The sequence below is a fragment of the Procambarus clarkii genome, chromosome 32 (genome assembly GCF_040958095.1).
Source record: "Procambarus clarkii isolate CNS0578487 chromosome 32, FALCON_Pclarkii_2.0, whole genome shotgun sequence".
Lineage (NCBI taxonomy): Eukaryota > Metazoa > Arthropoda > Malacostraca > Decapoda > Cambaridae > Procambarus > Procambarus clarkii.
Window position 1 is genome coordinate 7,564,004 of NC_091181.1, and position 20,733 is coordinate 7,584,736.

Below are 20,733 nucleotides of genomic sequence, written 5' to 3' on the forward strand. Positions count from 1 at the left end.
ACCATACAGGCAACACACACCTGCCTGATGACCATACAGGCAACACCCACCTGCCTGGTGACCATACAGGCAGCACCCACATTCCTGATGACCATACAGGCAGCACCCACCTGCCTGATGACCATACAGGCAGCACCCACCTTCCTGATGACCATACAGGCAGCACCCACCTGCTTGATGACCATACAGGCAGCACCCACCAGCCTGATGACCATACAGGCAGCACCCACCTGCCTGGTGACCATACAGGCAGCACCCACCAGCCTGATGACCATACAGGCAGCACCCACCTGCCTGGTGACCATACAGGCAGCACCACCCACCTGCCTGATGACCATACAGGTAGCACCCACCTGACTGGTGACCATACAGGCAACACCCACCTGCCTGATGACCATGCAGGCAACACCCACCTGCCTGATGACCATACAGCCAGCACCCACCTGCCTGATGACCATACAGGCAGCACCCACCTGCCTGGTGACCATACAGGCAGCACCCACCTGCCTGATGACCATACAGGCAGCAACACCCACCTGCCTGGTGACCATACAGGCAACACCCACCTGCCTGATGACCATACAGGCAGCACCCACCTGCCTGGTGAGCATACAGGCAGCAGCACCCACCTGCCTGATGACCATACAGGCAGCACCCACCTGCCTGATGTCCATACAGGCAGCACCCACCTGCCTGGTGACCATACAGGCAGCACCCACCTGCCTGATGACCATACAGGCAGCAACACCCACCTGCCTGGTGACCATACAGGCAACACCCACCTGCCTGATGACCATACAGGCAGCACCCACCTGCCTGGTGACCATACAGGTAGCAACACCCACCTGCCTGATGACCATACAGGCAGCAGCACCCACCTCCCTGGTGACCATACAGGCAGCACCCACCTGCCTGGTGACCATACAGGCAGCACCCACCTGCCTGATGACCATACAGGCAGCAACACCCACCTGCCTGGTGACCATACAGGCAACACCCACCTGCCTGATGACCATACAGGCAGCAACAACCACCTGCCTGATGACCATACAGGCAGCAACACCCACCTGCCTGATGACCATACAGGCAACACCCACCTGCCTGATGACCATTCAGGCAGCAACAACCACCTGCCTGATGACCATACAGGCAGCAACACCCACCTGCCTGGTGACCATACAGGCAACACCCACCTGCCTGATGACCATACAGGTAGCAACACCCACCTGCCTGATGACCATACAGGCAGCAGCACCCACCTGCCTGGTGACCATACAGGCAGCACCCACCTGCCTGGTGACCATACAGGCAGCACCCACCTGCCTGATGACCATACAGGCAGCAACACCCACCTGCCTGGTGACCATACAGGCAGCAACACCCACCTGCCTGGTGACCATACAGGTAGCAACACCCACCTACCTGGTGACCATACAGGTAGCAACACCCACCTGCCTGGTGACCATACAGGCAGCAGCACCGACCTGCCTGATGACCATACAGGCAGCAGCACCCACCTGCCTGGTGACCATACAGGCAGCAGCACCCACCTGCCTGGTGACCATACAGGTAGCAACACCGACCTGCCTGATGACCATACAGGTAGCAACACCCACCTACCTGGTGACCATACAGGTAGCAACACCCACCTGCCTGGTGACCATACAGGCAGCAGCACCGACCTGCCTGATGACCATACAGGCAGCACCCACCTACCTGATGACCATACAGGCAGCAACACCCACCTGCCTGGTGACCATACAGGCAGCACCCACCTGCCTGGTGACCATACAGGCAGCACCCACCTACCTGGTGACCATACAGGCAGCACCCACCTACCTGATGACCATACAGGCAGCAACACCCACCTGCCTGGTGACCATACAGGCAGCACCCACCTGCCTGGTGACAATACAGGCAGCACCCACCTGCCTGATGACCATACAGGCAGCACCCACCTGCCTGGTGACTATACAGGCAGCACCCACCTGCCTGGTGACCATACAGGCAGCAACACCCACCTACCTGGTGACCATACAGGCAGCACCCACCTGCCTGGTGACCATCCCCACCATGCCTGACCAGCTACCATCCTCACGTTTACTGCCCCACGCCCCGTCACTCGGCCTGAGGTAAGTGTACCTGACGGAGAGAAACCAAAGAAGTCTTCATGGACTTAATATCACTTAGAATAATGATACTTAACCTTAGCAAGGAAAAACCTTGCATAATGTGCATCAGTATTAGGTGAAAACATTAAATGGCTTCCAAATCTATCCAGTAATACAAGATTCAATTATCAAATAACATTTTATAAAGCATAACACGTAATTTTTATATTATTAGGCATACAAGTACTTTTATGTTGTTAAATATTTTTCCTTTGCTTTAGGATGGTAAAAACAGTAGATACGACGCGCCAGCTGTATTGCTCTGACAGTAATCGCAGCACTGAGTGTGTTGCAGAGGTTCCCCTCTACACCTCAGTGACTGGAAACTTGGAGCTACGAGAGGTTGTGTTCCGAGGTAGGACACCAAGGCTGACGGCGCTCCTACAAGCTGTAACTTACGTTACTTACCTGTAATGACTAAGTGCACTAACAGTACTAATTCCGTGTCTTTCAGGCCCTAGTCTCTAAACCAGCCTTTTCCTTAATAACTTCTCTCTACAACTAAACAATTAAATTTTGAGATATCATGAGGTTTAACACCGAGGAAACGAATAGTTCACAGAATGTATCTTGAAGAGATAAGCAATTTGGAATGAATACTGTAATTTTTCTTGAGTAAATAATGTCACTGGTCATTATGTCTAGTTTGTGACAGTGTGAGGTATTAATTACGGGCATAATATACTATAGTATTGAGGTATAATATTACGGGCAAAGGTTAATATGGTCCATTAAGATAGAGCAATCATTAATTTACGTTAATAAATGCCAGCAGGACTCCATTTTCGATATATATATATATATATATATATATATATATATATATATATATATATATATATATATATATATATATATATATATATATATATATATATATATATTATATATATATATATATATATATATATATATATATATATATATATATATATATATATATATCACAACTCTCCTAAACACGAGAGTTAAGTATACAACTTTAGAACACTTTCCCACCAGGAGACTCGAACCCTAGCCAGCACAGAAGCCTTCCAGCAACTGGCATAACAGGTACGCCTTAACCCTCTCCACCACCGCTCAGACCCTAAAAGAGATGGTAATTTCGGAGTATTTAAATACCCCAAAGATCAACACCTCCCAAGAGCACCAGAGCAAGTGAGGGGTCATTTAGACGTTAATTTCATCAAGTCCCTGTTAATATGGGAAGACACAGTGTCTCTGCTTAAGTCCAATATATATATATATATATATATATATATATATATATATATATATATATATATATATATATATATATATATATATATATATATATATATATATATATATATAACTGAAAACTCACACCCCAGAAGTGACTCGAACCCATATGGGTTCGAACCCATTATGGGTTCGAGTCACTACTGGGGTGTGAGTTTTCAGTTGCATATTGTCCTGGGGACCATTCAGGCTTGTTCGCATATATATATATATATATATATATATATATATATATATATATATATATATATATATATATATATATATATATATAATATATATATATATATATACTAACATTAAGAAGAATCTTCTTAATGTTAGTACTGGTATGTACAAACTTGATCCATTTTTAAGTTATAATATTGCACAACAATTTAAGAAACAGCTCTGATAGAGAGGCTTACAATGTCTCATTATAATTGTATATTCATATATTGTGTGTTCATGAGGCTTTTTTTTTAATCTTTCTTCCTTATTCTCTGACCGCTTAATCCTCTTTGACCATTCTAAGCTAAGCTATACCTGTTTTTGGTTAATTACACCTGACCAACCCTAGGGATGGGTTGGTCAGGTTATATATATATATATATATATATATATATATATATATATATATATATATATATATATATATATATATATATATATATATATATATATATATATATATATATATATATATATATGTACCTAGTAGCCAGAATGCACTTCTTAGCCTACTATGCAAGGCCCGATTTGCCTAATAAGCCAAGTTTTCATGAATTAATTGTTTTTCGACTATCTAACCTACCTAACATAACCTAACCTACCTTTTTCGGCTACCTAACCTAACCTAACCTATAAAGATAGGTTAGGTTAGGTTAGGTAGGATTGGTTAGGTTCGGTCATATATCTTCGTTAATTTTAACTCCAATAAAATAAAATTGACCTCATACATAATGAAATGGGTAGCTTTATCATTTCATAAGAAAAAAATTACAGAAAATATATTAATTCGGGAAAACTTGGAATATTAGGCAAATCGGGCTTTGCATAGTAGGCCGAGTATGACGTTCTGGCTATATATATATATATATATATATATATATATATATATATATATATATATATATATATATATATATATATATATATATATATATATATATATATATATATATATATATATATATATATACATATATATATATATATATATATATATATATATATATATATATGTCGTACCTAGTAGCCAGAACTCACTTCTGAGCCTACTATGCAAGGCCCGATTTGCATAATAAGCCAAGTTTTCATGAATTAATTGCTTTTCGACTACCTAACCTACCTAACCTAACCTAACCTAACTTTTTCGGCTACCTAACCTAACCTAACCTATAAAGATAGGTTAGGTTAGGTTAGGTAGGGTTGGTTAAGTTCGGTCATATATCTACGTTAATTTTAACTCCAATAAAAAAAAATTCACCTCTTACATAATGAAATGGGTTGCTTTATCATTTCATAAGAAAAAAATTAGAGAAAATATAATATTTCATGAAAACTTGGCTTATTAGGCAAATCGGGCCTTGCATTGTAGGCTGAAAAGTGAGTTCTGGCTACTAGGTACGACATATATATATATATATATATGTCGTACCTAGTAGCCAGAACTCACTTCTCAGCCTACTATTCAAGGCCCGATTTGCCTAATAAGCCAAGTTTTCCTGAATTATTATATTTACTATAATTTTTTCTTATGAAATGATAAAGCAACCCTTTTCTCTATGTATGAGGTCAATTTGTTTTATTGGAGTTAAAATTAACGTAGATATATGACCGAACCTAACCAACCCTACCTAACCTAACCTAACCTATATTTATAGGTAAGGTTAGGTTAGGTAGCCAAAAAAAGCTAGGTTAGGTTAGGTTAGGTAGGTTAGGTAGACGAAAAAACATTAATTCATGAAAACTTGGCTTATTAGGCAAATCGGGCCTTGAATAGTAGGCTGAGAAGTGCGTTCTGGCTATTAGGTACGACATATATATATATATATATATATATATATATATATATATATATATATATATATATATTTATATATTTATATATATATATATATATATATATATATATACATATATATATATATATATATATATATATATATATATATATATATATATATGCGGAAAATCCACAGAGAAATATGAAATGAGGTGAACGTTTCGGCTTGTTAAAGCCTTTGTCAACACCAGACTGACTGGTCAGTCTGGTGTTGACAAAGGCTTTAACAAGCCGAAACGTTCACCTCATTTCATATTTCTCTGTGGATTTTCCGCATAAAATGATCAGTGTTTTGTGATCGTCAATTGCATATATATATATATATATATATATATATATATATATATATATATATATATATATATATGTATATATATATATATATATATATATATATATATATATATATATATATATATATATTGGTGTATACTGGCAGCAGGTTTTCTTTCAAACATGTTTCATTGAATATGACCGCATATTCTGTATTTATTATTTTCTGGTTTAGGGCTTCTATCCCTCTAACTATTTTCTTAGCATCAGGGCTTAATTGAAATAGGAGTTCTCCAAAACTCATTTTCGTACTTTTAAGGTGAAGAAAAGAAGTGATTTACTATAGAGTGTATTACACTTATTTGTATAATTTGCTCGACGTTTCGAACCTCCATGGTTCATTCTCAAGTGAACAGATCTTACAATACTAGTTGATTTTATACCCGCATTAGGTCAGGTGATAATACAATGAAGGTGAAAACATGGGGGGATACATAAGGGATAAATGTGAGGTGAAACATAGAGGCTGCAGAAGGCTTATTGGCCCATACGAGGCATCTCCTATCTAAACACAAAGATTAATCCAGTGTAATTGGCCTGTTATGTTGGACATTGTCTTCTGTGTTGGCATCGATATGTTCTTGTCTTGTCCTTACTCTCATGGTGGCTAGAGTAAATAGTTCCGTGATTTGGGTGTTCATGGTAGGTCGCTCTATTCTTATGTGAATTGCCTCAAGAATTTGTAATCTTCTTGAATCTTGGGTTTTGTCTATTATGCAAGTATTCTTGTTCAACATTTCTCTTGTTAGAGTAATGTCATGGGCTTGTCTCATGTGATTCCTTGGGGCACCAGATTGAAGATGGCATGTCAAAAGCCTCGTCAGCTTGGTCGACGTCATACCTATGTACTTACATTGAAGGTTACATCCTTCGTGGGGGCAAGTGTACATGTATACAACGCTTGACTGCTGTAGAGGGTTCTCCGTCGGCTTCGGGCTGTTTTTGATAAGGAGTTCGGAAGTCTTCTTGGTTTTGTAGAATATTATCAGGTTTATGTTTTGGTTAGGAGTAGTGCTTTTTACTCCTTTGCGGATTATTTCTTTCATTATTCTTTCCTCTTTTATATGTTCACTGTGCATGGTTGATTTGTAATATAATTTTATTGGGGGTGTTGTGGTTTCTGTTCTAGGTTCTGAATTATACCAACGGTCCAAGTGTCGTCTTATAGCAGCGTTTATTTCCGCGTTGCTATATCCATTGTTCACCAATACCTGAGTTACTCTTTCAAACTCTCTACTCACATTGCTCCATTCAGAGCAGTGGGTAAGCGCTCGACGAATATAAGCATTGAGAACACTGGCTTTGTATCTTTGGGGGCACTCACTTCTACCGTTCAGGCATAATCCGATGTTGGTGGGCTTGGTATATACGTTGGTGCTTAAAGAAGTTCCTGTTTTTGTTATTAGTACATCCAAGAATGGCAGACTGTTATTTTCACTATTTTCATGTGTAAATCGGAGTACTGACTCTCTCTCTAGGTGTCTTTTTAGGTCAATTAGTTCATCTGAGTCTTTTACTATTACGAATATGTCATCTACATAACGGCAGTATACAGTTGGTTTTTGTCTGCTACTGAAGACCCTATCTTCGATGGTTCCCATATAAAAATTAGCAAATAAAACTCCTAAGGGGGAGCCCATTGCTACTCCGTCTATTTGTAAATACATGTAAATACATATATATATATATATATATATATATATATGTATTTATATATATATATATATTTATATATATATATATATATATATATATATATGTCGTACCTAACAGCCAGAACGCACTTCTCAGCCTACTATTCAAGGCCCGATTTGCCTAATAAGCCAAGTTTTCATGAATTAATGTTTTTTCGTCTACCTAACCTACCTAACCTAACCTAACCTAGCTTTTTTTGGCTACCTAACCTAACCTTACCTATAAATATAGGTTAGGTTAGGTTAGGTAGGGTTGGTTAGGTTCGGTCATATATCTACGTTAATTTTAACTCCAATAAAAAAAAAATGACCTCATGCATAGAGAAAAGGGTTGCTTTATCATTTCATAAGAAAAAAATTATAGTAAATATATTAATTCAGGAAAACTTGGCTTATTAGGCAAATCAGGCCTTGAATAGTAGGCTGAGAAGTGAGTTCTGGCTACTAGGTACGACATATATATATATATATATATATATATATATATATATATATATATATGTCGTACCTAATAGCCAGAACGCACTTCTCAGCCTACTATTCAAGGCCCGATTTGCCTAATAAGCCAAGTTTTCATGAATTAATGTTTTTTCGTCTACCTAACCTACCTAACCTAACCTAACCTAGCCTTTTTTGGCTACCTAACCTAACCTTACCTATAAATATAGGTTAGGTTAGGTTAGGTAGGGTTGGTTAGGTTCGGTCATATATCTGCGTTAATTTTAACTCCAATAAAAAAAAATTGACCTCATACATAATGAAATGGATAGCTTTATCATTTCATAAGAAAAAAAATAGAGAAAATATATTAATTCAGGAAAACTTGGCTTATTAGGCAAATCTGGCCATGTATAGTAGGCTGAGAAGTGAGTTCTGGCTACTAGGTACGACATATATATATATATATATATATATATATATACATGTCGTACCTAATAGCCAGAACACACTTATCAGCCTACTATGAAAGGCCTGATTTGCCTAATAAGCCAAGTTTTCATGAATTAATATATTTTCCCTAATTTTTTTCTTATGAAATGATAAAGCTACCCATTTCATTATGTATGAGGTCAATTTTTTTTTAATGGAGTTAAAATTAACGTAGATGTATGACCGAACCTAACCAACCCTACCTAACCTAACCTAACCTATCTTTATAGGTTAGGTTCGGTTAGGTAGCAGAAAAAGTTAGGTTAGGTTAGGTTAGGTAGGTTAGGTAGTCGAAAAAACATTAATTCATGAAAACTTGGCTTATTAGGCAAATCGGGCCTTGCATAGTAGGCTGATAAGTGCGTTCTGGCTATTAGGTACGACATACATATATATATATATATATATATATATATATATATATATATATATATATATATATATATATATATATATATAACATATATATTTTAATATATTTTTAAAGTAAATATATTATAAAAATTATAAAAAATAAAAAATTATAAATTATATTATTATAAAATTATAAATTATAAAATTAAAATTATAAAAAATTATATAAATATATAATAAATATATATTTTTTAATATATATATTTTAAAGGGGAACACCCCTTTCTGGGGTGTTCACCATCTTACAGTAGCCAAAAACTAAGTGAGTATGACCGGTTACTGAAATCAATGCTAGAAAAAGCCCTTAACCTCTCTCTCGATGACCTACAGTTGAAACAAGCCTCTCTTCCCGTAAGACTTGGGGGCCTCGGAGTTCGAACAGCAACGCAAATCGCTGTTCCAGCCTTTCTGTCCTCCTTATCAGCATCCGACGACCTTGTGAAGGAAATTCTACCTGCCCACTTACATCAGCTGGCAGGTGTACATGATCCCAATTTTACACGCTGTGCCACAGAGTGGGCCTTTCGTGCAGGCCAATCACCTCAACCACCATCCCCAAAAGCCCACAAGGAATCCAGCTGGGATGGCCCCATTGTAGACCAAGTTGCTGCAGAGTGCTTGGGTGCTGCAACAACACAACACGACATTGCTCGCCTCACAGCAGTAGCAGCACCACATGCAGGGGATTTCCTGTTTGCAACCCCAATGTCGGCAACTGGCACGCGTCTCACACCACACGCCCTCCGAATTGCTGTGGCCCTCCGCCTTGCTGCCCCAATCCACACCAGATATAGGTGTATTTGCGGCGAGGTGGTGGCTGACAGGTACGGCCACCATGGCCTACGCTGTCAAAGCACAGGGGGATGGCACTCGAGGCACAGTGAAGTTAACGACATCATCAAGAGGAGCCTCACCACAGCTGGATGCCCAGCTGAAAGAGAGCCCCGTTACCTAACGCCCCGTAACTCTGATGCTCTTATTGGTCGCCCGGATGGTATCACACTGAACCCCTGGAAGAATGGCAAGCAGTTGGTATGGGACTACACGTGCGTATCAACCCTGGCTAACACCTACTTTAACCTCAGTGTTGCACAACCAGGTGGCGCTGCCACTCACAGGGAAGCAGCCAAATCCCGTAAGTATAGAGAACTGGATCACCACTACAATTTTGTCCCCATTGCTTCTGAGACACTCGGCGCCTGGGGTAAAAGTGCTACCAGTTTTTTGAAGGAACTGGGTTCTATGCTCATTGAAACAACAAGGGACCCGAGAGCTGCAAGCTTTCTTTTCCAGCGCCTCAGTGTGGCGATACAGAGGGGAAATGCGCACTGCATCCAGGGTTCCTGCCCGCCATCTGAGGAGCTGGAGGAACTCGACAACCTATGATAACCATCTTTGTAACCCATATGTAACTCCTTTTTTGTAACAAAGTTCAAATAAAGTAAATATATATGTGTACATACAAAAGAATGGGGTGGTAGGAGAGGATAATATTAGTGTTCAGTGAGAAACCACAAGGTCTCCTCTGAATACTTTTTATTTTCTTCTCCGAGGCTATGGGTCCCCACATTGGCACCAGAGGTGGTACCCTCACAAACTTATATATATATATATATATATATATATATATATATATATATATATATATATATATATATATATATATATAACTGAAAACTCACACCCCAGAAGTGACTCGAACCCATACTCCCACAACTGGTATGTACAGGGACGCCTTAATCCGCTTGACCATCACGACCGGACATAAGGAAGTGATAGCCGAGGCTATATGAACCACTTCCCCGCCGGCACTCGGATGGTAATCTTGGGCATAGCATTTTATCAAATCACCTCATTCTTTGGGGCACACGTGAGGAACACAAATGCAAACAAGCCTGAATGGTCCCCAGGACTATATACAACTGAAAACTCACACCCCAGAAGTGACTCGAACCCATACTCCCACAACTGGTATGTACAGGGACGCCTTAATCCGCTTGACCATCACGACCGGACATAAGGAAGTGATAGCCGAGGCTATATGAACCACTTCCCCGCCGGCACTCGGATGGTAATCTTGGGCATAGCATTTTATCAAATCACCTCATTCTTTGGGGCACACGTGAGGAACACAAATGCAAACAAGCCTGAATGGTCCCCAGGACTATATACAACTGTGTGCCCCAAAGAATGAGGTGATTTGATAAAATGCTATGCCCAAGATTACCATCCGAGTGCCGGCGGGGAAGTGGTTCATATAGCCTCGGCTATCACTTCCTTATGTCCGGTCGTGATGGTCAAGCGGATTAAGGCGTCCCTGTACATACCAGTTGTGGGAGTATGGGTTCGAGTCACTTCTGGGGTGTGAGTTTTCAGTTGTATATAGTCCTGGGGACCATTCAGGCTTGTTTGCATTTGTGTTCCTCACGTGTGCCCCAAAGAATGAGGTGATTTGATAAAATGCTATGCCCAAGATTACCATCCGAGTGCCGGCGGGGAAGTGGTTCATATAGCCTCGGCTATCACTTCCTTATGTCCGGTCGTGATGGTCAAGCGGATTAAGGCGTCCCTGTACATACCAGTTGTGGGAGTATGGGTTCGAGTCACTTCTGGGGTGTGAGTTTTCAGTTGTATATAGTCCTGGGGACCATTCAGGCTTGTTTGCATTTGTGTTCCTCACGTGTGCCCCAAAGAATGAGGTGATTTGATAAAATGCTATGCCCAAGATTACCATCCGAGTGCCGGCGGGGAAGTGGTTCATATAGCCTCGGCTATCACTTCCTTATGTCCGGTCGTGATGGTCAAGCGGATTAAGGCGTCCCTGTACATACCAGTTGTGGGAGTATGGGTTCGAGTCACTTCTGGGGTGTGAGTTTTCAGTTGTATATAGTCCTGGGGACCATTCAGGCTTGTTTGCATATATATATATATATATATATATATATATATATATATATATATATATATATATATATATATTGATTCGACATGCATCGTTAATCGCCTGGAAAGGAAAGAGATGTTCTTGTCTTGCCTGTATACTGAGTTTTTTGAGGCTTACAGTCCCCAAGTGGGCATTTGAAGGCATAGACGACATTGGCCTCTTTTACAGCGTTCTGCTTTGTGTCTGTAGAGTTTCTCATGAGTTGGTTGGCCATTTTTTTGGTTTTTGAAAAACGGCCAACCTACTTCACGATCAAATATCTCCAAGATTTGATTCGACATTTCATACTCAAGGCAGAAAATGAGATCAAAGACAGCAAAACGCAACTACTCCATACTACAAACCAATGGAGAAACAGCAACATCGACGAAGACCTTCGTACTCTCATCAACCAACACCTCGACATCCTCACAGATCGACATCACCACAGCACCGAAACCAGGATCATCAAGAAACTGACAACACTATTTGGAGGACCTATGGCGACTCCTCGACCCAGAGATGGCTTCTTAAAAATTGCTGGAATCAACCTCGCTGAGGACAATATCACTCTCTTAAATCTGGGTATAAACTGTCCTGTTATCTCCAGACCAAGTGAGATGGCCCGGAAAGTGGAGTTGGAGATCCTATTGGATGACATATTCGACCTCGAGAAGCAAAAGAAGGTTACCACTAAAGACACCTTGCAAGCAGAACTTATTGCAGATGGAGGAAAGATTCGAGGTCGCCCAGGATCCTTCAGTCACACCTCCTTCACTTCTACAACGGCTGCTGGTCCTCTGGCCAAGTCAGGGAAGGATCCGTCTGTCCCGAGTTCATATCAGCCCATAAGTCTGCTTCCATGTCTCGGGAAACTGATGGAACGTGTTGTTCACAACCGGCTACAATGGGTGGTGGAAACCTCAGGTCTCCTACCTGAGGGTATCAGTGAATTTCGGCCGGGAAGAAGCACGACGGACTGCCTCCTTTCCTTGGAACATCGAATAATGGACACCTATGGCTGGAGAAATGTGCTACTTCCAGCATTCTTCGACATCAAGAGTGCATTTGACTCTGTGTCTCATTCTGCTGTCCTTCAGTCTGGCTCGACTAGGTCTCTTGGATCCGACGTTGAGGTCGTTCCAAAACTATGTAGATACTGGGTCGCTTATGCAAAGTGGCAGTTGGTGAAGACGTCTCCACGTCCCGCCTTGTCTCGCGTGGTGTCCCCCATGAAGCGATTCTCAGCCCGCTATTATTCTCTATTCTTCTATCTGATCTTCCAGAATTCCGGGGGGGACCAGGTTTTAGCCTATGCCGATGATGTACCTCTTGTGGCGGATGGTATCACTCTCCTGGAGGCACAAGGCTCCCTGCAAAACGCCGTGACTGTGTTCTCGGCAATTGTGCTGGGGAAGGGGCTCTCCATTAACCCGGTGAAGAGTTGCGTCATGTGCTTCACCTGGACCCGCTTGCCAGACCAGCCAGTGGTGACCGTCGGGGGTGGCAGGGGGTCGTTCTGCATGGCCCTTGGCAGACATGGAGGCATCATATGGATTACCTTCGGGCCTCTTGCCTTTGTCACGTGAACATCATGAAACGGCTCTCTGCTGCAGCATGGGAGGCTTCACGGGAATCGCCTTTATCTCTCTATAAGGTTTTCATTCATAGCAAGATCATGTATGCGAGTGAAGTCTATGGCTCAGCAGCATCATCGGTCTTGGCAAGGCTGGATCCCATTCAAAATGGTGCCCTTCGCTCAGTGCAAGGATCTATGCCCTCCTCGCCAGTTCTCTCTCCTCATGCCGAGACGGGGTTATGGCCCCTGAGCTTTGAATGCCTTCTCACTCTCTACCGCCAGTTTCAATGGATAATGCATCTCCCTGCTACCCATCCACTTACTCGCCTCCAGATCGAGGCTAACTGGTGGAATGTTCCGGCTGGACACTCCAGACGCCGTCAGTTGCCTTTCGTCGTCTGGGCCTTGGATGCATATTCACAGTTTTCCCTTCCCGTCCCTGTTCTCAACCCTGGCCCTATCATCTCACTGGTACCTCCGTGGGCAGAAGAGATCATTCGGGTTTCTGCGGACTTTTCCAAGCCTCATTGTCAGAAGAGGGATTTAGAGGGTCTGGCCCCTTTAATTTTTGCAGACCTACGAGCCTCCTTATACTCTGGATACTTCGAGGTTTACATGGATGGGTCCTGCAAAGATCAGCCACCAATCTACATGTGTGGCAGCATACTTTGCACCTTTTTCCTTCTGCCAGACGTGTCTTACTAGCCTTACAACTCCTTCAACAATTTTCACGGCCCTCTACGGTCGTTTTCTCTGTGGAGTCAGTTACAGTTCTACATCTGATATCATCTTGGAGTCCACGAGTTCATCGTCATACTGTATCACAAATCCGTGGAGAACTGCTGTCATACTCTTGTACTCCGAGCATCCGTCGATCTATCTCCATGGGTTCCGTCACATGTCAGTATTAATGGCAATGAGGTGGCCGACGCAGCAGCAGGGATGGCGATGCTCTCCATGACTCTACATATGTGCCTCTGGACCTTTCCGAGATACTCTCGCGACTCTGGGCGGCTTGCCTCGCGAGTTGGGAAGCAGTTAAGGCGCCAGCATTCAGAGCCTCCTTTCTGGCGGGTCTCCGGGAGGGCTCTTCCCTGCGTCCATGAACTCGTCATCATTCTCGACTCCTCGACACTGTCATCACTTGGCTCTGGATTGGGCACACCTGCATGTAGCACATCTCTATCATCTACGGCTGGTAGATTCCCCATACTGCCAGTGGTGTCCGACACAAGACGATACAGTGGAACATCTTCTTCACTGCCTTCGATTTCATAGTGCTCGCATCAGACTACAGAGTGCTGTTCGTAGGCTGAATATTCCCTGCCTCACGGTTCCCGTTCGCCTTGACAGGGCAGGTGTGAGAGACAAACATGTTCGTAATGACATTCTTCGCCATACCATCCGCTCCATCTGTTATGTCCGTGGCCTGAAGAGACTGTAAAGTATGTCGCCTGAGAAGATTGTAGGGTCTGTGGCCTGAAGTGACTGTAGGGACCCCATCCCTCTACTATTGTCGACGACATCCATTGATTGTCGTCGTCCCTAAATCAACAACAACAACAATATTCTAGTCATTTAAATTTTAAAAAAATTAGGCTTAAAATTTCCATAATGTCATTCTCCCACTATCTCCGATGATTTCTTAAATAATTTTATAATATTAATTACATATTAAAGTTCACACACCTCATTTTACCAACTGAAATATTTATCTGTAATGACCTATCTTATTAGATAAACGTAATGCATATTAATATTGATATACAATGTGTAACTCGCTTCTTGGCCTATCGACTAAGATCAAAGTGAGTAGGAAATGGTTATCAGAAAAATAATTTAAGGTGATAGTTAAATTCACTAATTTGCTATTGGCAAATTAATATACATTTGATTATTATTTTAAACACTGTAATTTCAGCACGTCCTCCTAAGGTTTCCCAAAATCAATAAAAAATTATAGTGTCCTCTCCTAACCTATCAGAGGTACCAAAAACGGGACAGTACCTCACTTTTGCAAGCCGCTTCCATTTCCTTGTACGACAAATGTTTGCCTTACATAAAACATACAGTCGAATTATGACGTTTACTGTGTCTACATACACATTCTTCATCTTAGCATGAGCAACAATTCTCACTGTTAAACAATTATGCTGACGATGGCATGCAAATTTTATTCAAGCTATTTTATTAAAGTTATGGCCAAGGTCTGAAGCTAGTCTATAAGAACCAGGTAAGATACCAAGCTTGCTGCAGTTCCTGCTCATTGTAACTTACGAGAAGTTGAGAGCCTTGGCCAGGTAAGATACGAGGTCTGGCGCGGGTCCTACAAACTGTAGCTTCCCGGCCACGCCAGCTTCCTGGGTAACCAGCGAGTTGAGAGGGTTTATCTCCGTCGCCAGCTTCAGAGTCGGTCGCTGAAGGAGTCTAACACAAGAGTAAATTATACAAAACTTTCTTTACTGTAATAAGCCGCCCTAATATGTTCTTATTTTTAACACTTCTCTTGAAGTGAGATACATATTATTATATATTAATACGTATATATTATATACGTATTATTTTCTGCATAAGTATATTAATGGAACTATATATTATTATATAACAATATGGTTCTAAGGAAATCATTAAAGATTTTGTAGAGCAAGTAATTATTGATATATATATATGGATTTTTATTTATTATAGGTAATATATTCATCCATAGACCACAAAGATGGAACGGTATAGATCTGGCAAATTTGAAACTTATGCTATGCAGATATGTATCCTTCGGCCATATACATGCAAGACATAGCTGGTTAATTATTGTTAATGTATGTGTCTTCATATTTGTGTTAGTCTGTTATCACCTTGAGAACTTGTCTGGGAAGAGCGGGAGGCTGGAGGTGAGAGCGAGGCCTCGCTGGGGCGCCCAGGAGGCCACCTTCACCGCCTGGGCGCCCAGGGGACTGTACGGCACCTGCAGGTACACCCCGCACCTGTACAGGTACAGCTGTTCAACATAAATGCTTCAACACCTTTGTTACATTCTCATATTATTAATAATAATCAAGAAAACTCAATTATCCTTATCATAATGATTCAGGATAATTTAGTTTTGTATAAACTTAATTAAATAATGATAATTAACAATACCTTACGTTGTCTAGTGATTCTTCATAAATGATCAACATGGAGTTGGTGTTGGAGAGGAGCGTGTGGAGGATGTGCAGGTGGTGGAGGGGGAGGCGGGTGAGGACCAGGAGCCTCGTCGACCACACCAGGAGGCGGCCCTTGAGGGACCACTGGGCGAAGGTGGCGAGGAAGGTGAGGTCGTCGCTCACCACCACCACCGACACGCACCACGACACCTGCCGCAGCTGTGGACGACAACATGGTACACGTTATGTGACAGTGTCCCACCACCACCGTCACACACCACGACACCTACCGCAGCTGTGGACGACAACACGGTACACGTTGTGACAGTGACCCACCACCACCACCGTCACGCACCACGACACCTGCCGCAGCTGTGAACGACAACATGGTACACGTTATGTGACAGTGACCCACCACCACCGTCATGCACCACGACACCTGCCGCAGCTGTGGACGACAACATGGTACACGTTATGTGACTGTCAGAAATCCGACACATAACACACTAATATTCTAACATAGTAACCATCATAAGGTGTTGGTAATTTACATTAGTTAGACAGTAAAATAATAGAGAATGGGTTAGCCATGCTGTCACGTCATAAAACAAATATTTAACACATCTGGTATCTTTAAACTACAATTTAGTGATTAAAATTAATAATAAAGTATCTACTATAACTGGATCTGACATAATTATCCATAAAACTAGGGCCTACCTCCATAAGTTAATATAAAGATAGAATTAGAACCTAATTTTCGGGACACAGCAGGGATGAGGCTGGCACCAGAAAAATTGTAAACTTCACGAGAGAGGGCTCCTCGTGGGAATGTTTGCTACACGCATCACATCATAGACTCAAAATTATAAGTCGACCAACTGTGAAACTACCACAGTGACCTCACTAAAAACGGGAAGTGCTAATTATCCGACTAAAACCACATTTCTAGTAGTAGTAGTTGGCCAATAACTATTTAGATAGGTTATTACCAGGCGTAGCCCAAACCAAGTGTAAGCTTCATTATTATATTACACTATTCATTCAATGTGACACACCTGTACTTCACATGTTTTGGCCAATTGTTACAGTTCAATTTGTCAGCAGGTTAGCTTGTGATCCATGAGACATCAATTGAGCTGGCCACCTGCAAGAAACTGGAGAAATACCAGCCATGTTTTAACAAAGACTAACAGCTGCCATTAAGTGGGGCCAAAACCTGGACCTCACATGGCATAACAAAATCGGATGTTTAAGGACCAGCTCTCTCACACAACCATACAGCTGAGGCCTAAATCACTTTTCATTATTCCTTTAACAGTAATATTAACCCTTTAATCTATAGAACATTATTGTAGACTATTAATATACACAATATTTGGTATAGACTATATAAAACACCCCCAGCTATGTGTTCAGGTAAACACCTGTCATGTTCACAGAAAATGGTACCATCCGTTTTCTATGTGTGGCGGAGCAGACGCCAAAAAAGGAAAACAAGAGCGTACAGGACGCCCGCCAAGCTTGGTAGCTACTAGTCATGTAACATCTTAAGTATTAAAGTCAGTAACCAAGCAATGGCTTTATATCAACCCTACAACCAAGACTTCCTCAGTAACACACAAACACCACACTGGCGACGAGGATGAACTGTGAACGCAGGTATTTGTTCAGTTTAAAACACAAGGGAGAAGCATGCTGCCTGGAGGAGGAAGAGAAGCTGTGAGCACCATACCCGATGCTGTATGCTAACCGATGCTGTGTGCTAACCGATGCTGTGTGTTAACCAATGCTGTGTGCTAACCAATGCTGTGTGCTAACCACTGCTATGTGCTACCCCAAGCTATGTGCTGTCTGAAGAAACTGTGTACTGAGGAATCTGCCGACGCAGTGTACGAAACGACGCTTTGATGCTGTATACAAAACCCGATGTTTTGTATAGGAAACGCGCTCTGTGCTAAAATTCTTCACGCTGTGAACTGACTGCTGTACCAACTGCTGCCAACTGCTGCACCAACTGCTGCACCAACTGCTGTACCAACTGCTAACTACTGCTGTGCCAACTGCTGACAACTGCTGTGTTGCTGTGAGTAGGAACAACACATGTACACAAGGGCTAGGTAAGAAGTCAGTTGCTGCTGTATTGTGCACTGCTGTGAACTTTTGCATTAAAATGCTTGTGTGCTTTGCAAAATTAAAGTAATTACAGTGAATTCTTAACTAACATATACAGTGCAGTAAGTGTTTAATATTCTGAGGAACATTTTAAGTGATAAGTTTACTTATATTCAGTAAAAAATGGCAAATATACCTCAGTTTCCTGCAATTGATCCTGACTGTGACCAGACAAACCTGTCACAGAGGTGGATCAAATGGCTTAAAAGGTTTGAAAATTTGTTGATAGTTTCTGACATCAAAAGTGCTGAAAGAAAGCGTGCCTTTCTACTTCATTATGCAGGTGATAGAGTTTGTGACATCTTTGATACACTGAAAGACACTGGTGGTGCCAAAGATTATGACACTGCCAAAGGCAAACTAACAGAGCATTTCAAACCAAGGCAAAATACTGCAATGGAAATTATGCATTTCAAGAGAGCCAGACAACTCTCTAATGAAACTGTGGATCAATACCACACACGTCTGCAGGGTTTAGCAGCCCATTGTGAGTTTGCTGATGTTGACAAAGAAATCAAACAGCAAATAATTGAAACATGCACATCTACACGTCTTCGTCGAAGAGATCTAGAACTTGTTGATGATGACAGTTCTCTTACCAAGATACTGGATATGGCTCGTCGAATGGAAGATGCTACACGTGATGCTCGTGTCATGGAGTGCAGTGCCAACAACGGTTCTGCCACTGTTACTAACAGTGATGAGGTATGTAAGGTTCAGGGAGGACATCGTGATCAAAGAAGATATCATGGCAAACCTAACAGTAAATTGAGCCGAGAGCCACATCACAACTGGAGTCATGGAACAAGACTCAAGCAGTCACAACGATTCACATCAGAGGGTGTCAACAATAAATGTTACAATTGTGGAGGAGACTACCCACACACCAAGGTAATCTTTGTCCTGTTCAAGGTAAGAAGTGCTATGAGTGTGGAAAACTAGGCCATTTTGGTGCCATGTGTCGTTCCACACTAAAGAAACCACAGTCAGTGAATACAAGCACTGTACGAGGATCAGGTCATAGGGGTCGAGGTGGTAAACACAATATTGCACCTCATATCCAGAATGTTAAAAATGTACAAAACAACATTTCATTACAATCAGTCTCAGATGACAGTGAATGTGATTATACTTATGGAGTACAAGCAAACACAGAATGGAATGATCTTCCAAACAACCCAGAGACATGTGTATACATTGCTGGTATTTGTCTCAAAGTTCTCATTGACACTGGATCAAACATTGACACCATTGCTGAGTGCCACTATGAGAAATTTAAAAAAACAGTTCCCAAAGCTTGAAAACTATAATGGCAAAGCCACTGCTTATGCTTCAAAGGTAGCCGTGCCAGTGATTGGAACTTTCACTGCAGAGATCAAGTCAAAGAGTGCAATGCTCATTACTGCATTCCATGTTGTTAGGAATGCAAAGGAGTCTCTACTCAGTTACAAGACTTCAACCAAATTGGGGCTACTTCAGCTTTCTAATGCTGTAGCAGTGGAATCTGCAAACAATGTTGATGCTATTGTTGCTGAATTTTCTGATCAATTTAAATCCATAGGTTGTTATACTGATAGCAAAGTACATCTGCATATCAACCCAGATGTAATTCCAGTTACCCAACCACATCGCCGACAGCCATTCCATACTTGCAAGAAAGTCGATGCCGAACTGGATAGGCTGATGGAACTAGATATCATTGAACCAGTAACAGGCCCAACACCATGGGTAAGCCCAATTGTCACTCCACCAAAGCCGAAGAATCCAGATGAGATACGCATTTGTGAAGACGTGTGTTCGCAACAAGGCAACAATGCGTGAACGCCATCCTACACCCACTGTAGATGATATGATCTACCGCTTGAATGGTGCAACTGTATTTAGTAAGTTAGATTTAAACAAGGGCTATCATCAGCTTGAACTTCATGATGAGAGTCGCTTCATCACAAAGTTTACGACACATCGAGGTCTGTATAGGTACAAGCGCCTGAGTTTTGGTATCAACAGTGCTGCCGAGGTATTCCAGCACATCATCAGCCAGGTATTGCAAGATATACCTAA

At 41.7% G+C, this 20,733-nt stretch overlaps 1 protein-coding gene across 1 annotated transcript in view; it reads right to left on the reverse strand.

Annotated features, from left to right (window-relative positions):
* Nucleotides 1-20,733, reverse strand: part of LOC123759254 (glutamate receptor U1-like) — a 128,827-nt gene that overhangs the window by 104,356 nt on the left and 3,738 nt on the right. Inside the window, exons 3-6 of the mRNA XM_069334750.1 lie at nucleotides 16,493-16,716; nucleotides 16,207-16,335; nucleotides 15,632-15,781; nucleotides 2,052-2,142 (exon numbers count right to left, since the gene is read on the reverse strand). Coding sequence (XP_069190851.1) covers nucleotides 2,052-2,142; nucleotides 15,632-15,781; nucleotides 16,207-16,335; nucleotides 16,493-16,716 — 594 coding nt within the window. The remainder of the gene's footprint in view (nucleotides 1-2,051; nucleotides 2,143-15,631; nucleotides 15,782-16,206; nucleotides 16,336-16,492; nucleotides 16,717-20,733) is intronic.